General features: G+C 36.7%; 1 protein-coding gene across 5 annotated transcripts in view; it reads right to left on the bottom strand.

The window, feature by feature from the left end:
* The window catches only part of LOC143025466 (uncharacterized), a 350,861-nt gene that overhangs the window by 231,299 nt on the left and 100,838 nt on the right, over positions 1–18,724 (bottom strand). For all 5 annotated transcript variants that reach the window (XR_012966392.1, XM_076185165.1, XM_076185162.1 and 2 more), the window contains exon 3: positions 14,986–16,188. Coding sequence is in view for 4 of the 5 variants with exons in the window: in XM_076185165.1 (XP_076041280.1) it covers positions 14,986–16,188 (1,203 nt within the window). In the remaining variant the exon portion in view is untranslated. The remainder of the gene's footprint in view (positions 1–14,985; positions 16,189–18,724) is intronic.

The raw sequence follows: 18,724 nt of genomic DNA, 5'->3' as shown, positions 1-18,724 counted from the left end.
ACGTCTGCAACGTCCGCATGACATTTCATATTCCATTTCAAATGAGTTTTTATATTGTCACAGTTTGCTCTCCTGAAGTCTGGTACTTTGAGTTATTCATACTTTTTAATTCTTCCCAAATAATATTAAATCTTATTTCTTGATGATAGCTAGAGCCTAGACTATCTCCCACTTTTACGTTACTCATTAGGTGTTTATTATTAGTTAAAACGAAGTCCAGAGTATTTTCTCCCCTCGTTGGATTGGTAATCACTTGTTTTAGGAAATTATTCTGCACCACATCTAGGAATTTCTTTGTTTCCTGATCTCCTATTAAAGTTTCCCAGTCAATGTTTCTATAATTAAAATCTCCCATGATCACAACGTTTTTGTACTGGGACGCTCTGTGAATTTCATGAATCAGGGGATCAGTCTGCTCAATGCTGAGGTTAGGAGGTCTATACAAGATGCCAATAATAACTTTCTTATTCTTGCCTATAATCTCTACCCAAATGGATTCCTTACAGTCCTCTACCTTAATTGAATTGTTGATAATACAGTTTATTGTATTCTTAACAAAAAGTGCTACACCTCCCCCACTCCTGCCAACCCTATCCTTGTGAAAAAACTTATATCATTCTATTTCGATTACCGGGAGGAAATGTTTATCAGCCATGTTGATCCAGGACTCAGTAATAGCTATAATGTTGAAATTCTCTATGCATGCTTTACCTCACAGCAAATCAATTTTGTTAATTATGCTTCTGCTATTTGTATAGTAAACTTTAAATTTATCTTCCCTCCACCTGCTTTGGTGATTCTTTTCACAGTCCCTATCTAAGTTGTTTCTATTGCCTAAACTTTTTTCCGATACTTCCCCCCCTACTCCCACATAATCTACCCGAAAAAACCCTATAGGATGCCTACTTCTTGCTCAAGGGATTCAGCAAAGAGCCAAAATCCTCTGGGAAACAAGTGCACTCCGTCCCTTGTATATAGATGACTCCTATCGCAAAAGCGGTCCCACATTATCAACCCATCTACCTGGTAAAAGTCTTCTATCATTTCATAACAGTGTATACACATAACTACACAAATATATATATATATATATATATATATATATATATATATGTATTTATATACATTCAATATAGAAAGTTACAATCTAATCTAGAAAACAATTCTGAAACGTGCTTTTAGCTATCGCTATCCTTGATTGTATTTCTTTTTTACATCTACAATCTTCTGTCAATATGCTTCCCAGGTACGAAAATTTGGTTACTTGTTCTATTCTTCCCCCTGCTATTTGTACTTGCACTCTTGGTGGATCTGTTTTACTGGCCACTAGTATTTCAGTTTTCCCCATATTTACATTTAAACCTTTCTCCTCACTAGCTCTTACGGTTACATTCAATAGATGTTGCAGTTTTTCTTCTAAGTCAGCCACCAATACCGTGTCATCAGCATATCTGACATGATTTATATTATATCCTCCAATTTTAATCCCTTCCATTCCCTCTAATTCCCTAAGTATCATCTCCCCATATAAATTAAATAAATCTGGAGACATAACACAGCCTTGACGCAATCCCCTCTTTATAGCTTGAAATTCTGTTCTTCTTCCCCGTACCCTCACTGCTGCTCTTTGCTTCCAATAGAAATTTCTGATGATACTCATGTCTTTGCTATTTATATCCACTCTTTCCAAAAAAATATTTATCAAATCCTCATGTCTTACCCTATCAAACGCCTTCTTGTAGTCAACAAAGCAAAGATATACATTTTGCTGTTTTTCTATCATCCTCTCCATAATCGTTATTATAAAAATTGCATTTGCTGTTCCTTTCCCTTCTATGAAACCAAATTGCTCCCATGAAACTTCTCTCACTTTATTTCTTATTCTATTTAAAACTATCCTTAATATAATTTTGGTTATTTGACTCATGATACTGACTGTACGATGTTTACTACATTCCATTGTTCCATTTATCTTTGGTAGTGGTATAAAAATAGAGTTACACATATGTTCCGTTAATGTACCCTTTTTGTAAATTTGGTTTATTAGACTAGTGAGTTTTCTTATTACAAAATCCCCTAATGCCTCTAACACTTCAATCATCACACCATCATCACCCATGACTTTCCCTTTTTTCATTTTCTTCATTGCAAATTTCACTTCCACCTCCATTATTTCTTCCCCATCTAGATATCTATAATTTTCCTCTTCTCCTTCTTGTCTGTTGTCCTCAAATAGGTCCCTTACATACTCCTCCCATCTATGTTTAATATCCTCCTCGTCCATTAAAACCTTTCCTTCTCTATCTTTGATTGCCCCCCCCCCCATTACTCCCCTTTCTCTTGGTAATTTCTCTAATCTTATCATACATCATTTTAGAATCCCTTTCTATGTTAGGATATCAAATAAATCAGTATACCCCTCACTTAAGGTTTTCTATGGTGTTAGGACACTTCCATTTTCTGTGGTTTCATGATTTGATGTGTTTTATTTTATAATGTACAGTTGCCCCACTTAGTTTTGGCACAGTTTTAAAAATGTTTCGGACAAGAATAGCAACTTGCCCAGTATTCTTTTTTATTACATTTTCGTGTCTGTTCATTTACATGCTTTTTTTTTTTTTTTTTTTTTTTTTGCTAAATAGTGTGTGCGCGTGCGTGTATGTGGTGTATGTATGTGGCGTTTGTGGTGTATGTATGTGGCGTTTGTGGCATATGTATGTGTTTGTGCGTATATACATGTGTGTGTATGTGGCGTATATGCATATGTGTATGTGGCATATATACATATGTGTGTGTATGTGGCATATACATGTGTGTGTGTGTATGTGGCGTATGTATATGTGTGTGTATGTGGCGTATGTATGTGTGTGTGGCGTGTATGTGTATTTACCTAGTTGTACCTAGTTGTATTTTACGGGAAGGGGAGCTATGCTCGTGGGGTCCCGTCTTCATATCTCATTTTATCTAAACTATTTTTAAATTCATGTATTGTTTTTGCACACACCACTTTCTCATCTAACTTGTTCCAACTGTCTATTACTCTGTGAGGAAAGCTGTTCTTTTTCAAATCTCTTCTATAGCTGTCTTTTTTATTTTCTTTCCGTGTCCTCTTGTATTTCTGTCATCCCATTTTATCAGATTCTCTCTATCAGTAATTTCTATGCCTTTCATGATTCTGTAAATAGCTATCAAATCTCCTCTCTCTCTTCTTTGCTCTAGTGTCTGTAGTTTAAGTTTTTGTAGTCTCTCTTCATATGATAGTTTTGAGAGTGTTGGTGCCAATTTTGTAATTGCTCTTTGTATTCTTTCAAGTTTTTTTATACATTTTTTTTGTACATGGTGACCATATCGTTGCTGCATATTCCAATCTTGGTCTTATCAGGGTGATTAGAATTTTCCTCACCATTTCTTCATCCAGGTATGTAAATGCCACTTTGATTGTTCTTATTAAATTATAAGTTTCTCCAAAAATCTTATTTATATGTTTCTCAAGTGACATATTATTCATAACAATGACTCCCAGGTCCTTCTCATTTTCTACTTTTTTTATTCCTTCTTCTCCCAAATTATATGATCCTGTTATTCTGTTTTTGCTTTTTCCAAATTCCATTATACTACACTTTTTTGTATTGAACTCCATCTCCCACTTCCTACTCCATTCTTGTACTTTATTTAGATCTCTCTGTAGTGATTCACAATCTTCTTCAGTTTTCACTCTTTTCAGTAGTTTTGCATCATCTGCAAAGAAGCTCATATAGCTTTCAATTCCTTCATCCATATCATTAATATATATAGCAAACATTATTGGGGCCAGAACTGTTCCCTGCGGGACACCGCTTATTACTTCATTCCATTTTGAGTGCTGGTCTCTTATCACTACTCTCATTTTTCTTTCTTGCAAAAAGTCTTCCATCCAATTTAGCAATTTACCTTGTATTCCTCCTTCAGTTTCTAATTTCTTAAGCAACTTCTTATGTGGTACTTTGTCAAAAGCTTTTTTTAGGTCTAGAAATGCACAATCAGCCCATCCATCTATTTCTTGTATTATATCTATTAGCCTTGAATAGAAACATATTAAATTGGTGACGCATGATCGTCCTTGTCTGAATCCAAATTGCCTTGGATTTAGTACGTTGTTTTTTTCCAAGTATTTTACCCATCTACTTTTGATAATTCTTTCACAAATTTTTGCTATTGTACTTGTTAGAGAGACTGGTCTATAGTTGGTAGGTTCTTCTTTATTTCCTCCTTTATATATAGGTACTATATTTGCTTTTTTCCAATCTTCTGGAACTTTTCCTTCTTTTAAGGAACTGCTTATTATGCTATGTATTTTGTCTGCCAGTTCATTCCTGCATTCTTTCAGAATCCAGTTTGCTATTTCATCTGGCCCATGCGATTTTCTGACATCAAAATTACCCAAGTGTGTCAATATTTCATTCTTTGTTACTTCTATTTCCTCCATAGGGGGGACTTTTTCTTTCCACTCAATCTCTTCAGGTTGTATATTTTCCCTTGCAAACACTGATTTAAAATGTTTGTTCATAATTTCTGCCATTTCCATTTCCTCAGTGTATTCAACTCCTCCTTGTCTTAATTTCTCCAAGTCTTGTTTGTTTTTCAGTTTATTGTTTACAAATCTGTAGCATAGTTTTGGTTGATCTTTACACTTTTCTATAACATCTTTTTCATATTTTCTTTTTTCCTCTCTGCACTTTTGTACATATTCATTTCTATAACCAGTATATATTTTCCATTTTTCAGGTCTTCTGTCTTTTTTCCATCTGGTCCAGGCTTTGTCTCTTTTGTCTTTTAACTACCTACAACTTTTGTTGTACCAGCATTTTACATATACTTTTTCTTGTTTTTGTCTTGGGACATACTTTTCCACTCCTTTTTTGTAAATTTTTGTCAAAATATTCCATTTCTCTTCCACTGATGTTTCTTCTTTGTATATTTCTTCCCAGTTTTCTTGTTGGAAGAATTCTCTTATTTTATCAAAGTTTGTTTTTTCATACATCATTCTTCCTTTTCTATATTGTTCATTTCTTTTCATATATTTTTCTTCATTAAGTTCCAGTTCAATCAATATGTGGTCACTTTTACCTATTGGTGTTTTATATTCAATCTTGTCCACTATTCTAGGTTCAGATGTAATTATTAAGTCTAGTCTCGATGGTTCTTCTTCATTTCTATACCTAGTGTTCTCTTGTATCCATTGTGTCATTGAATGGTCAGTAATCATCTCAAGTAGAGCATTTCCCCATGAGTCATCACCACTCTTTACTATCATTTCTTCCCAGCAGATTTCTTTGCAATTAACCACTTCAGTACGGAACTTAAATCTCGCGGGCAGCAGCCAATGCCAGCCGTATGACGTAACGTAATAATATTCGCATCATAAAATATAGTCGCCGCTTATATTGATCGTTCTCTCTTTCACCCGCGAATTTTGAAAACCACAGAGAATGGGATTCAGGGCGCATTTGGGAGAATGTAAAAACACAGGGGCGACTACAATAAATATAATCAAGACGCCGATATGGCAGCGTCGCGAATCCACTTGCTCCTCATGACGCCTACGTGTGCGGCACCGTATGGAAGGGGTTAAAGTCGCCCATCATAACTATTCTTCCTCCGTCTTCCATTATTTTAGTTAATGCTATCTTTGTGTCCTCTAACATACTTTTATGTTCACTCTCCTCCCATGAGGCTGTTTTCGGAGGCACATAATTGATCACAAATTTTCTGCTCTTCTTATCTCGGTCTTCCACTTCTATCATAATCATCTCTACTGTATTCTTTCCATATATGACACCTTTCACGTTTATATCCTACTTAGTCAGGAACATAACACCACCCCCTTGTTTTTTCTCACTGTTTCTAATCCAATAATTGTATGCATCATGTCCTACACTGTTGGGTGGTAGTGGGCCTTTTAATTTTGTTTCTACAATTCCCATTATGTCCGGTTCTTTTTCTTTCAAATAATCATTCAGTTCATTCAATCCTGTTATCAATCCATCTATATTTGTGTAAGACGCTCTTAGTTTTCTGCCACTTCCATTGTGTTCTCTGTTTCCCTTATGTTTTTCTTTTGTATGTCGAACTGCTTTATTTTCATGTTCACTACTCTCCAATAGAATCTCTCTTTCTCTGACTCCGTTCTTTCCTCGTTTTTTGCCTTAGCTTCAAGTCTTTTCTGCTTTTCTGCCTCTCTTTCCTCCTTATTCTTTTCTCTTTTTAACCATATCTTTTTATATTGATCATTTGTTGCTAGTTTCCCTGTTTTGGATAGAATTTTCTCTGCCGTTGTTTGTGACCTGAATTTAATCTTAATTGGTCTGGTCTTATCTGTACTATATTTTCCGAGTCTGAATTTTTCCTCAATTTCCTTTATAATTTCTGGTTCATCTTCCTGGACTAATTTTAATAAACTGCTTACTCTTTCATTTTCCTCCTTGATTCTTGCGGTTCTATCTGGGTTATGTTTTTCTTCCATTCCTAATATAATTATACATTTCTTTTTGTCAGCTAATTCTCTTACTATATTCTCCTTCTGTCTCATCACTTTAATAACTGAGTCTTCATTATGTTCTTTCAATTGCTGTTTGACTATGTCAGTGAATGAAACCTTATTCCCTTCTTGGGTTGTTCTCCAATTTTTAGCTTCTTTAGCTATTGTCTCTCTGTTTTCATTACTATTCTTCTTCAATTTCTCATTCTCCTCCTTTACATTTCTTAACTGTCTTTTTAGGTCCTCTATTTCATCAGTTAAGTTTCTGTTTGCCTTCTCTAGTTGTTCCAACCTTTCAATTATCTGGAAAATGGAGTCAACATTACCTAACTTACGTTCCAAGTCCTCGATCACCTTATCAACTCTCTCCTCTAGTCTTATCAGTCCGGGGGGGGGGGGGGGGGGGGGGGGGGGGGGGGGTTGTGTCCCCCCCCACCCTCTTTAAATCCCTGGAACATATTCTCGTCACTTTCTACTGTATTGCTCCTCTCTATACTTCTAATCTTTACATTTTTATTAGACATTTCATCATCGCTCAGTCTTTTGTTTACCTTTCGCTTGTCTGGCTGGGCCAAGTCTACTCCCTCCTCATTTCCTTCCATTTCCCTCAGTAATCCCTCCCCTTTTCCTCTTTCCCTACTTTCCCACTACTCCACGAGCAATTTCCCCCCCACCCTGTAAAAACACTAGGCACTTCTCTTTGCGTTGGGATCCACAGACTTCAGTTTTCTTCAGAACGTCATCCAAGCCGTCCATTCGCTGAAGTGTGTGTGTGTGTGTGTGTGTGTGTGTGTGTGTATTTACCTAGTTGTATTTTGCGGGAAGGGGAGCTATGCTCGTGTTGTCCCGCCATTGTATCTCTCAGTGTCTAGTTTGCTTATAAACTCGTGAAAAAGCAAACTAGACACTGAGAGATACAATGGCGGGCGTGTGTGTGTGTGTATTTACCTAGTTGTATTTTACGGGAAGGGGAGCTATGCTCGTGGTGTCCCTTTTTGTATCTCATTTAATCTAAACTATATTTAAATTCATGTAATGTTTTTGCACACACCACTTTCTCATCTAACTTGTTCCAACTGTCTATTACTCTGTGAGGAAAGCTGTTCTTTTTCACATCTCTTCTATAGCTGTCTTTTTTTATTTTCTTTCCATGTCCTCTTGTATTTCTTTCATCCCATTTTATCAGATTCTCTCTATCAGTAATTTCTATGCCTTTCATGATTCTGTAAATAGTTATCAAATCTCCTCTCTCTCTTCTTTGCTCTAGTGTCTGTAGTTCAAGTTTTGCTAGTCTCTCTTCATATGATAGTTTTGAGAGTGTTGGTGCCAATTTTGTAATTGCTCTTTGTATTCTTTCAAGTTTTTAAATGCATTTTTTTGCACTTGGTGACCATATTGTTGCTGCATATTCCAATCTTGGTCTTATCAGAGTGATAAGAATTTTCTTCACCATTTCTTCATCCAGGTATGTAAATGCCAATTTGATTGTTCTTATTAAATTATAGGTTTCTCCAAAAATCTTATTTATATGTTTTTCAGGTGACATATTATTCATAACCATGACTCCCAGGTCCTTTTCATTTTCTACTTTTTTTATTCCTTCTCCCAATTTATATGATCCTGTTATTCTGTTTTTACTTTTTCCAAATTCCATTATACTACACTTTTTTGTATTGAACTCCATCTCCCACTTCCTACTCCATTCCTGTACTATATTTAGATCTCTTTGTAGTGATTCACAATCTTCTTCCGTGTTCACTTTTTTCAATAGTTTTGCATCATCTGCAAAAAATCTCATATAGCTTTCAATTCCTTCATCCATATCATTAATATATATAGCAAACATTATTGGGGCCAGAACTGTTCCTTGTGGAACACCGCTTATTACTTCATCCCATTTTGAGTGTTGATCTCTTATCACTACTCTCATTTTTCTTTCTTGCAAAAAGTCTTCCATCCAATTTAGCAGTTTGCCCTGTATTTTCCAACCCTCCTTGTTGTCCTTATTATTCTCCTTTAAGACTTTATTCTCCTCTTTTACTTCTTTTAACTGTTTTTTTAATTCTTCAATTTCCTTAGTTAAGTTTTTGTTCGCCTTCTCTAGTTCTTCCAATTTTTCCACCCTCTGCACAATGTTGTTAACGTGACCGAACCTAAGTTCCCAGTGCTCAATCATCTTATCGAGCTTCTCTTCTAGTCTTGTTAATTGGGGGGGGGGGGGGTTTGTGTCCCCCCCACCCTCTTTAAATCCCTGGAAAATATTCTCATCACCTTCTGCTGTATTGCTCTTATCTATACTTCTGATCTTTACATTTTTGTTAGACATTTCGTCGTTGCTAAATTGGTCGGGACCTCTTTTGTTTAGATGGTGTCTGCCTGCCTGGGCCAAGTCTTCACCTTCCTCATTTCCTTCCATTTCCCTCAGTAATCCCTCCCCTTCTCCTTTTTCCTCACTTTCCCCTACACCACGAGCAATTTCCCCCCACCCTGTAATTACAATAGGTACTTCCTTTGCTTCGGGATCCACGAAATTTCACTTTTTCTTCAGAACGTCGTCTATGCCGTCCGTTCGTTGAAGTGTGTATTTACCTAGTTGTACCTAGTTGTATTTTACGGGAAGGGGAGCTATGCTCGTGGGGTCCCGTCTTCATATCTCATTTTATCTAAACTATTTTTAAATTCATATATTGTTTTTGCACACACCACTTTCTCATCTAACTTGTTTCAACTGTCTATTACTCTGTGAGGAAAGCTGTTCTTTTTCAAATCTCTTCTATAGCTGTCTTTTTTTATTTTCTTTCTGTGTCCTCTTGTATTTCTGTCATCCCATTTTATCAGATTCTCTCTATCAGTAATTTCCATGCCTTTCATGATTCTGTAAATAGCTATCAAGTCTCCTCTCTCTCTTCTTTGCTCTAGTGTCTGTAGTTCAAGTTTTGCTAGTCTCTCTTCATATGATAGTTTTGAGAGTGTTGGTGCCAATTTTGTAATTGCTCTTTGTATTCTTTCAAGTTTTTTTATACATTTTTTTGTACTTGGTGACCATATCGTTGCTGCATATTCCAATCTTGGTCTTATCAGGGTGATTAGGATTTTCTTCACCATTTCTTCATCGAGGTATGTAAATGCAACTTTGATTGTTCTTATTAAATTATAAGTTTCTCCAAAAATCTTATTTATATGTTTCTCAGGTGACATATTATTCATAACAATGACTCCCAGGTCCTTCTCATTTTCTACTTTTTTTATTCCTTCTTCTCCCAAATTATATGATCCTGTTATTCTGTTTTTGCTTTTTCCAAATTCCATTATACTACACTTTTTTGTATTGAACTCCATCTCCCACTTCCTACTCCATTCCTGTACTTTATATAGATCTCTCTGTAGTGATTCACAATCTTCTTCTGTTTTCACTCTTTTTAGTAGTTTTGCATCATCTGCAAAGAAGCTCATATAGCTTTCAATTCCTTCATCCATATCATTAATATATATAGCAAACATTATTGGGGCCAGTACTGTTCCCTGCGGAACACCGCTTATTACTTTATCCCATTTTGAGTGTTGGTCTCTTATCACTACTCTCATTATTCTTTCTTGCAAAAAGTCTTCCATCCAATTTAGCAGTTTGCCCTGTATTCCTCCTTCAGTTTCTAATTTCTTAAGCAACTTCTTATGTGGTACTTTGTCAAAAGCTTTCTTTAGGTCTAGAAATGTACAGTCCACCCATCCATCTCTTTCTTGTATTATATCTATTAGCCTTGAATAGAAACATATTAAATTGGTGACGCATGATCGTCCTTGTCTGAATCCAAATTGCCTTGGATTTAACACTTTGTTTTTTTTTTTCTAAATATTTTACCCATCTACTTTTGATAATTCTTTCACAAATTTTTGCTATTGTACTTGTTAGAGAGACTGGTCTATAGTTGGTAGGTTCTTCTTTATTTCCTCCTTTATATATAGGTACTATATTTGCTTTTTTCCAATCTTCTGGAACTTTTCCTTCTTTCAAGGAACTGTTTAGTATGCTATGTATTTTGTCTGCCAGTTCATTCCTGCATTCTTTCAGAATCCAGTTTGCTATTTCATCTGACATCAAGATTACTCAAGTGTGTCAATATTTCATTCTTTGTTACTTCTATTTCTTCCATAGGGGGGACTTTCTCTTTCCATTCAATCTCTTCAGGTTGTATGTTCTCCCTTGTAAACACTGATTTAAAATGTTTGTTCATAATTTCCGCCATTTCTATTTTCTCAGTGTATTCAACTCCCCCTTATCTTAATTTCTCCAAGTCTTGTTTGTTTTTCAGTTTATTGTTTACAAATCTGTAGAATAGTTTTGGTTGATCTTTACACTTTTCTATGACATCTTTTTCATATTTTCTCTTTTCCTCTCTGCATGCTTGTACATATTCATTTCTATAACCGGTATATATTTTCCATTTTTCAGGTCTTCTGTCTTTTTTCCATCTGCTCCAGGCTTTGTCTCTTTTGTCTTTTAGCTCCCTACAACTTTTGTTGTACCAGCATTTTACATATTCTTTTTCTTGTTTTTGTCTTGGGACATACTTTTCCACTCCTTTTTTGTAAATTTTTGTCAAAATATTCCATTTCTCTTCCACTGTTGTTTCTTCTTTGTATATTTCTTCCCAGTTTTCTTGTTGAAAGAATTCTCTTATTTTATCAAAGTTTATTTTTTCATACATCATTCTTCCTTTTCTATATTGTTCATTTCTTTTCATATATTTTTCTTCATTAAGTTCCAGTTCAATCAATATGTGGTCACTTTTACTTATTGGTGTTTTATATTCAATCTTGTCCACTATTCTAGGTTCAGATGTAATTATTAAGTCTAGTCTCAATGGTTCTTCTTCATTTCTATACCTAGTGTTCTCCTGTATCCATTGTGTCATTGTATGGTCAGTAATCATCTCAAGTAGAGCGTTTCCCCATGAGCCGTCTCCACCCTTTACTGTCATTTCTTCCCAGCAGATTTCTTTGCAATTAAAGTCGCCCATCATAACTATTCTTCCTCCATCTTCCATTATTTTATTCAATGTTATCTTTGTGTCCTCTAACATACTTTTATGTTCACTCTCCTCCCATGAGGCTGTTTTCGGAGGCACATAATTTATCACAAATTTTCTGCTCTTCTTATCTCGGTCTTCCACTTCTATCATAATCATCTCTACTGTATTCTTTCCATATATGACACCCCTCACGTTTATATCCTTCTTAGTCAGGAACATAACTCCACCCCCTTGCTTTTTCTCTCTGTTTTTAATCCAATAATTATATGCATCATGTCCTACACTGTTGGGTGGTAGTGGGCCTTTTAATTTTGTTTCTACAATTCCCATTATGTCTGGTTCTTTTTCTTTCAAATAATCATTCAGCTCATTCAATCCTGTTATTAATCCATCTATATTTGTGTAAGACACTCTTAGTTTTCTGTCATTTCCATTGTGTTCTCTGTTTCCCTTTTGTTTTTCTCTTGTATGTCGAACTGCCTTAGTTTCATATTCACTACTTTCCAATAGAATCTCTCTTTTTCTGACTCCGTTCTGCTCTTGTTTTTTTTCTTAGCTTCAAGTCTTTTCTGCTTTTCTTCCTCTCTTTCCTCTTTATTCATTTCCCTTTTTATCCATACCTTTTTACATTGTTCACTTGTTGCTAGTTTCCCTTTTTTGGATAAGATATTCTCTGCCGTCGTTTGTGACCTGAATTTAATCTTAATTGGTCTGGTCTTATCTGTACTATACTTTCCGAGCCTGAATTTTTCCTCAATTTCCTTCATAATTCCTGGTTCATCTTCCTGAACTAATTTGAGTAAACTGCTTACTTTTTCATTTTCCTCATTGGTTCTTGAGGTTCTATCTGGGTTATGTTTCTCTTCCATTCCTAATATAATTATACATTTCTTTTTATCAGCTAAGTCTCTTACTATATTCTCCTTCTGTCTCATCACTTTAATAACTGAGTCTTCAGTTTGTTCTCTCATTTGCTGTTTAATGTCAGTAAATGCAACTTTACTGTTTTCTTGAATTGTCTTCCATCCCTCTCTGTTTTCTTTATTATTCATCTTTAACTCTTCATTCTCCTTTTTTACTTCTTTTAACTGTCTTTTTAGGTCTTCTATTTCCTTAGTTAAGTTTTTGTTCGCCTTCTCTAGTTCTTCCAATTTTTCAACCCTCTGTACAATGTTGTTAACATGACCGAACCTACGCTCCCAGTCCTCGATCATCTTATCGAACTTCTCTTCTAGTCTTGTCAGTCCCCCCCCCTCTTTAAATCCCTGGAAAATATTCCCATCACTTTCTACTGTATTGCTCTTATCTATACTTCTAATCTTTACATTTTTATTAGACATTTCGTCGTCGCTCAGCTGGTCGGGGGGCCGTTTTTTGGTGTTTACATTTCGTTTGTCTGCCTGGGCCAAGTCTTCTCCTTCCTCATTTCCTTCCATTTCCCTCAGCAATCCCTCCCCTTCTCTTCTTTCCCTACTTTCCCCCCACCCTGTAAATACAATAGGCACTTCCTTTGCTTTGGGATCCACCGGCGACATGGAAGTGACCCGCTTGACCCTCGGTACGTCAAGGGTACTGTCAAATTCCCTGATACTTTAATGGTGTGGGGCTGTTTCAGCAGCAATGGCTTGGGGTCATTAATAGTGTTACCCAAGAACTTAAAAGTGAACCAAAATGTGTACTTGGAGTTTCTGTGTGAAAATTTACCTGAATCATTTGAAAAAACAGGTGCCACAGTTTTTCAGCAGGACGGTGCCCCCTGCCACACTGCTAAATCCATCACTACTTGGCTCAACGACTGTGAAGTGAACTTTATAAAGGACTGGCCAGGTAATAGCCCTAATTTGAACCCAATTGAAAATTTGTGGCACATTATAAGGAAGAGGTTACAAGGCAAAGACGTCAGCTCTATACCCAAGCTTGAGGCAGCCATTCAGGAAATCTGGGATAATTTTGAGCCTACAACCCTCCACAACCTAGCTGCTTCACTTCCACGTCGTCTTGAGGCTGTGTTAAAGCGCAAAGGACTCCCAACCAAGTATTAGGTGAGTAAAAATCCAATAAATATAATGATTAATTACATTTTTGTGCATTTTTGTTTAGATTCGCTGAGGCGCAGCGAAGTTTTGTCGAACACTGTATATATATATACATATATATATATATATATATATATATATATATATATATATATATATATATATATATATGATTCAGTATGTCATGAACTCCCCTCTTATCAGGAAGCTGGGATGATGCCCTTTAAATAGGACTTTGTAGCATGGAATTTAATAAACCATGCCCTTGGTTCAACTTGCCAATGGCAGGGCTCAATTCACTGTCATCTTGATCTCTGTAGAAAGTAGCAACACTCTAAACCCAACCAGCCAGTGAGCATAAAAAGATAAAATTAATAAAATGCATTAAAGATGATTAATCAATGAAATAATAATGAAAATAACTAAAATAATGATAATATTAAACATTTTGTATGAAAATGGCAGTTGCCAACAAGTCTATTGAAATATACACCATGTGAATACGGAGCCTTTGACAGAGCCTTTATTAGTACAAGGTTTCACTTGTTACAGTTTTTTCATGTACATAGTTGCAATACACATGACTGAGATTAAATATGAAAAATGAGGGAAGGGAGGGGGAGAGAGGGAGGTAGGGGGGAGGGGGGGAAGGAGGGAGGGAGGTAGGGAGGGGGTATGGGGGGATCACTGAATACTATGAAAGGTTAAAGAAAAGGTGGAACATATGTCTAGGAACAGGAAAGGTTAAGGATAGGATGGAACAACTGGCTGAGTGAAGGACATGAGCTTACAACAATAAAGGCACTGTCCTCACATGGTGAATATTAAACATCTATGAGACTGACAGATAACTAGAAAGAGAAAGTGAGAGAGAAAAAGAGAGAGCGAAGGAGAAAGAGAGAGGAGGGAGAGAGAGATTGGAGGGGGAAGGGAGAGGGAGAAAGAGAGAGAGAGAGGAGAGGGAAAGAGAAAGTAAATGAGAGGGAAAGACAAGGAGAAAGAGAGGGAGACAGAAAGAGGGAAAGAGAGAGATGGAGAAAGAAAAGGAGAGAGAGAGAGAGAGAGAGAGAGAGAGAGAGAGAGATATCAGGCCTGGTCTGCAGACTGAGTGTCAGCTCTCGTGGTGGTGGTGAGGATGTTGGTGGACTGTGAAGATAAGTAACAAGATAATTCTTCCTGACACCCATTTCACAGAACTACCTCATACAGGCACATTTCCTTCTCTTTGCATATGTGAAGACTACAAATACAGTATTTTCATACAATTTCATGGAAAAATAAATCTTTGAAATAACACCCAAGAATTTATAGTACTAAAACCAATGCCAAGTTTAGCACTACCCTAGTATATATAAAATAATTATGGAAATATAAAATGTGTACTAAATCCATTAACACTTACAATAGTCATACTCCTCCAGATCAACAGCTTCAGTTTTACGAAGAAGAGGCTTGGCTGGTGAACAAGGTGCAGACAGAGAGGGTCCCACTACTGCACCACTACTTGTCAAATGTATTACTTCAGGTGGCAGTACTTGGTCAGTAACATCTACTTTGCACTCTATTTCCTCAGGTCTTTTCCAGTGCACACCCTCTAAGATCTGTGTTTCCTTGTGATTCAGTGCTGTAGAAGACTCTTTTTGTTCTCTGGTACTGGGCTGAAGTTTGCTAGTTGAGGGGGATGGAGATGGTAGATTACAAGATATGTCCACATGAATGCCTTCTGACCGTGGCACTTCACACACCCCAGTGGGTGAAGACAATGATGAGGATGATGTAGGTGATGGTGGTGATTCCCAGTGGTTGCAAGAAGGAAGAGATGCAGATGGAGAAAAAGTCCCTGAGATGGTTGGTTTTGGAGTACAGGATAACTTGCACATGTTGCTCTCATTGTTGTTACTGGAAGTGTTGTTGTTGAGACTATTTACACTTATAATACAACTATTATGTACAGAAACGTTTGAGGACAAGGGATTAGATTTGCTCTTAGGGATGAAACACTCAGCCATTTCATGAAGATTATTATCTTTCTGTTTATGCAATGGATTATGTTGGTTACTAGAATTACCTAGTACCTTCTCCATGAGAATGGTATTTTTCAAATGACTACTGGAGTATCTCTCTGAAGAAGGGCTTGTTACTGTGATGAGTGTGGAGGCCTTATTGTCAGTGACAGTATTACAATTGGTAACAAGAGGAGGCAAAATAATATCTTTGCAGCTATCAACGCCAACTACTCCAGAAGAACCACTAACTGATAGTACTGTGGCTATCTTTGGGAGTGGGCTAAGCAGAGTTGATGATGTACAAATAGGTGGTGTGGATGAATTATTGGTGCGAGGTGGGGACTCATTACCAAACATTACAGAGGTATAGGTCACTAGTTTCTGGCTTCTAGGTGGTGGTACAGGCACTGGTGATGACTTCAGCCTGGATCCAATAAAAACTGGCTTAGGGGCTATAGCAGGTTTATTATTCGTTGTTGAGTTGCGCTGTGTTGAGTAGCTACTGCTGTTATTTGGAGGTGTAAGACCATGATGCACTGGACTGGAGCCTCGTAAAACATTACACAGTTGTAAGGCCGCCCTAACATCCCAGTTCTGACCTGAAACAAAAATATTTCTAATCAGATGAAGGTTTAAAGTTCTGAGGTAGATATTTACTATCATAAAAGAATATTACTGTTCAGAGTTCAAATAATTCACATAATTTTTTTTTACACATTTCATATTTCTAGTTACAACAGCACTGTAATGAAAGCATATCTTTATGTAAATATCTTATATAAATTAAATAATTATAAATGTTCTCCAACTTGCAGGACCACCACAAATAGGTGCACCTGCAGCCCGACAGTTGTCAACAATGGTCCACGTACCCTCCCATAGGTCTCACCATGAAGAAACATTTTGCTGTTGTCAGTCCCTAGACTGTTTGGTCAAGCAGTCAAGTCCTAAGGAATGCCACAGCTAAAACAGGGTTTTCCCACAAATCCTTTATAGTGTATACTGCATCGTTGGCATGCATGATTGTGTACAGTGAAATCTTCCATAATGTGTTATATAGTATGGGGTAAAGTGTTGCATCCTGGACAGCTATCTACAATGTGGTCTTCCAGCCTAATCTGGTAGTTTAGAAGGACTAGATAATGACCACATTTCAGTCTGGCCAGGTGGACTCTGTCCTTACAGAGGAGAGAGGATTCAGAGGGATGGATATCAGGGGGTCTGGCGTGCAGCATTGGTCTTTCAGTTTGTTGATGGAGTACTGACTGATATGATCATGGATATGTTTCTGGAGGCTGGTGTCTGGTGGTTGTGGAGGAAGAGTGTATCTGTGTCTGTATGTGTTGTATTAATCACATAATTGCATTTATTCATCTGCTTAGAGCTATGATTCTGGGATTCTGTCCCTGTGTTTCCATCAGTCAAACTTGGCTTCAAATTCACTTTTGTTGTCTGTATTATTTTTTCACACATATTCAAGAACTCAATGCATCTAAACAAAAAAAATATATATATATTTTTAATATGCTCCAAACACTGCCATTTTCAGTTTCTTTTTATGTCCTCTGATTATTCATTTCACATAAAATCTTTATTATGTCCACTTCTTTTAGTTATGAAGAATAAAACCATATAACCTCTCTTATTTATTCAAATAGTGTATATCTACCTAATTATAATATAGGAGCAGCCCACATGAAGCGGTGGATAGCCTTCCTGCCTTGGACACAGAAGGCTTGTATTTGATTTCCACCAAATACTAGGTAATTGATTAAACCAGATTCTCATGACTTCCCAACCTCTCTCTGTAATGGTAAACATCAGAAATACAAAAGCCAGTGTTATATACCAGTGTTAGAAACTACTCAGTGTGACTTGGATATTTACATTTGTTTCAGAATATATTCACAACCAATGCAATTCCAACCCACCCACAACTTCACGTGTACATTGCAATATATATACAGCCTCACTGTGGTAATACCAGCAAATTTCAAACAACCAGAGCCCCTCACCAATCGCCAAACCCAGCCTATAATCTCCCCTCATCCACAGGGAGGTGTACCCCCAAAAAGAGGCCAGTACTTGGTCTCCAGACCAAGCCCAGAAACTTATTCTACTCACACAAGGAGGTCAGTATCCTGGCACCTGCCTTCCCACTCCTCCTACTATTAGCTGGTGACATAGAAACCAACCCAGGCCCACACAAATACCCTACATGCACAAAACCTACAAACTACACTCACACATCTTTTACATGCAACCATCAGAGCACTTTCCAACACAAATGAATATATAAAGAGATGGAGCTGAAACCATCATACAACACATGTACCAAAAGGTATACCAGCATAAATACATGGAGCAGACAGCTAGAAATGAGCTCTGATGTGCGGCACTTTATCAATAAGTTCAAAGGAAACACCTAGCTTTGTATTTATATTCAGGATAGGGAAATGTGTTTATTGAGTGACCGAAATGATAAAATAGAGTAATTTCACATTAGTGATAAGTAAACAAAATGGAGAATGATGAAGGAGAAAGACAAAAATATAGTGAACCAACAAAGTGAAGATTGGAATTAAGCAGGGTGGAATCACCATTGGGGGTCATACCTAAAAAGTCTTGTAATATGGAAATGCCAAAATCAAGTCAAAGGTCTGATAATAACGTTTTTCAAGGTTTATAAAAGAAAGTGGAATACTAAGTAGAGGTTTAGAATTGGAAAAAGGATCAAGGTTTAAAAATATCCTAAGAAATCAGGATATCACAGAATTGATAAATGAAATTATAGATCTGAAAGCTGAATGCAGCTGAAAAAACTTAATGCTGAAACTAACAGAGAGCTTAATCATCTAAAAATGGAATTAAACAGTCAAAAATGAAAACAAAAGAATGAAAAATGAAGATACAAAAATGAGGATTTGAAAAAAGAAGTAAAAGACCAAATACAAGCATACATACATATATATACCAAAGGCTTTTTCCCCCTTACATGGGGGGTAGCCAAAAAGAAAAAGGCATAGAAATCACTCCCACCCATTTCATTTCCCATATATTCCACTCCCCTCCACCCTCCTATCTTGGCACCTCCTGGATGAGGGGACATCCCTGCATCCTGTCCACTGCCCTGGG

The sequence above is a fragment of the Oratosquilla oratoria genome, chromosome 5, assembly GCF_046742065.1.
Source record: "Oratosquilla oratoria isolate Oo_2021 chromosome 5, ASM4674206v1, whole genome shotgun sequence".
Classification (NCBI taxonomy): domain Eukaryota; kingdom Metazoa; phylum Arthropoda; class Malacostraca; order Stomatopoda; family Squillidae; genus Oratosquilla; species Oratosquilla oratoria.
The sequence above is the reverse complement of the archived record's forward strand: the minus strand, read 5'-3'. Positions and strand labels throughout refer to the sequence as shown.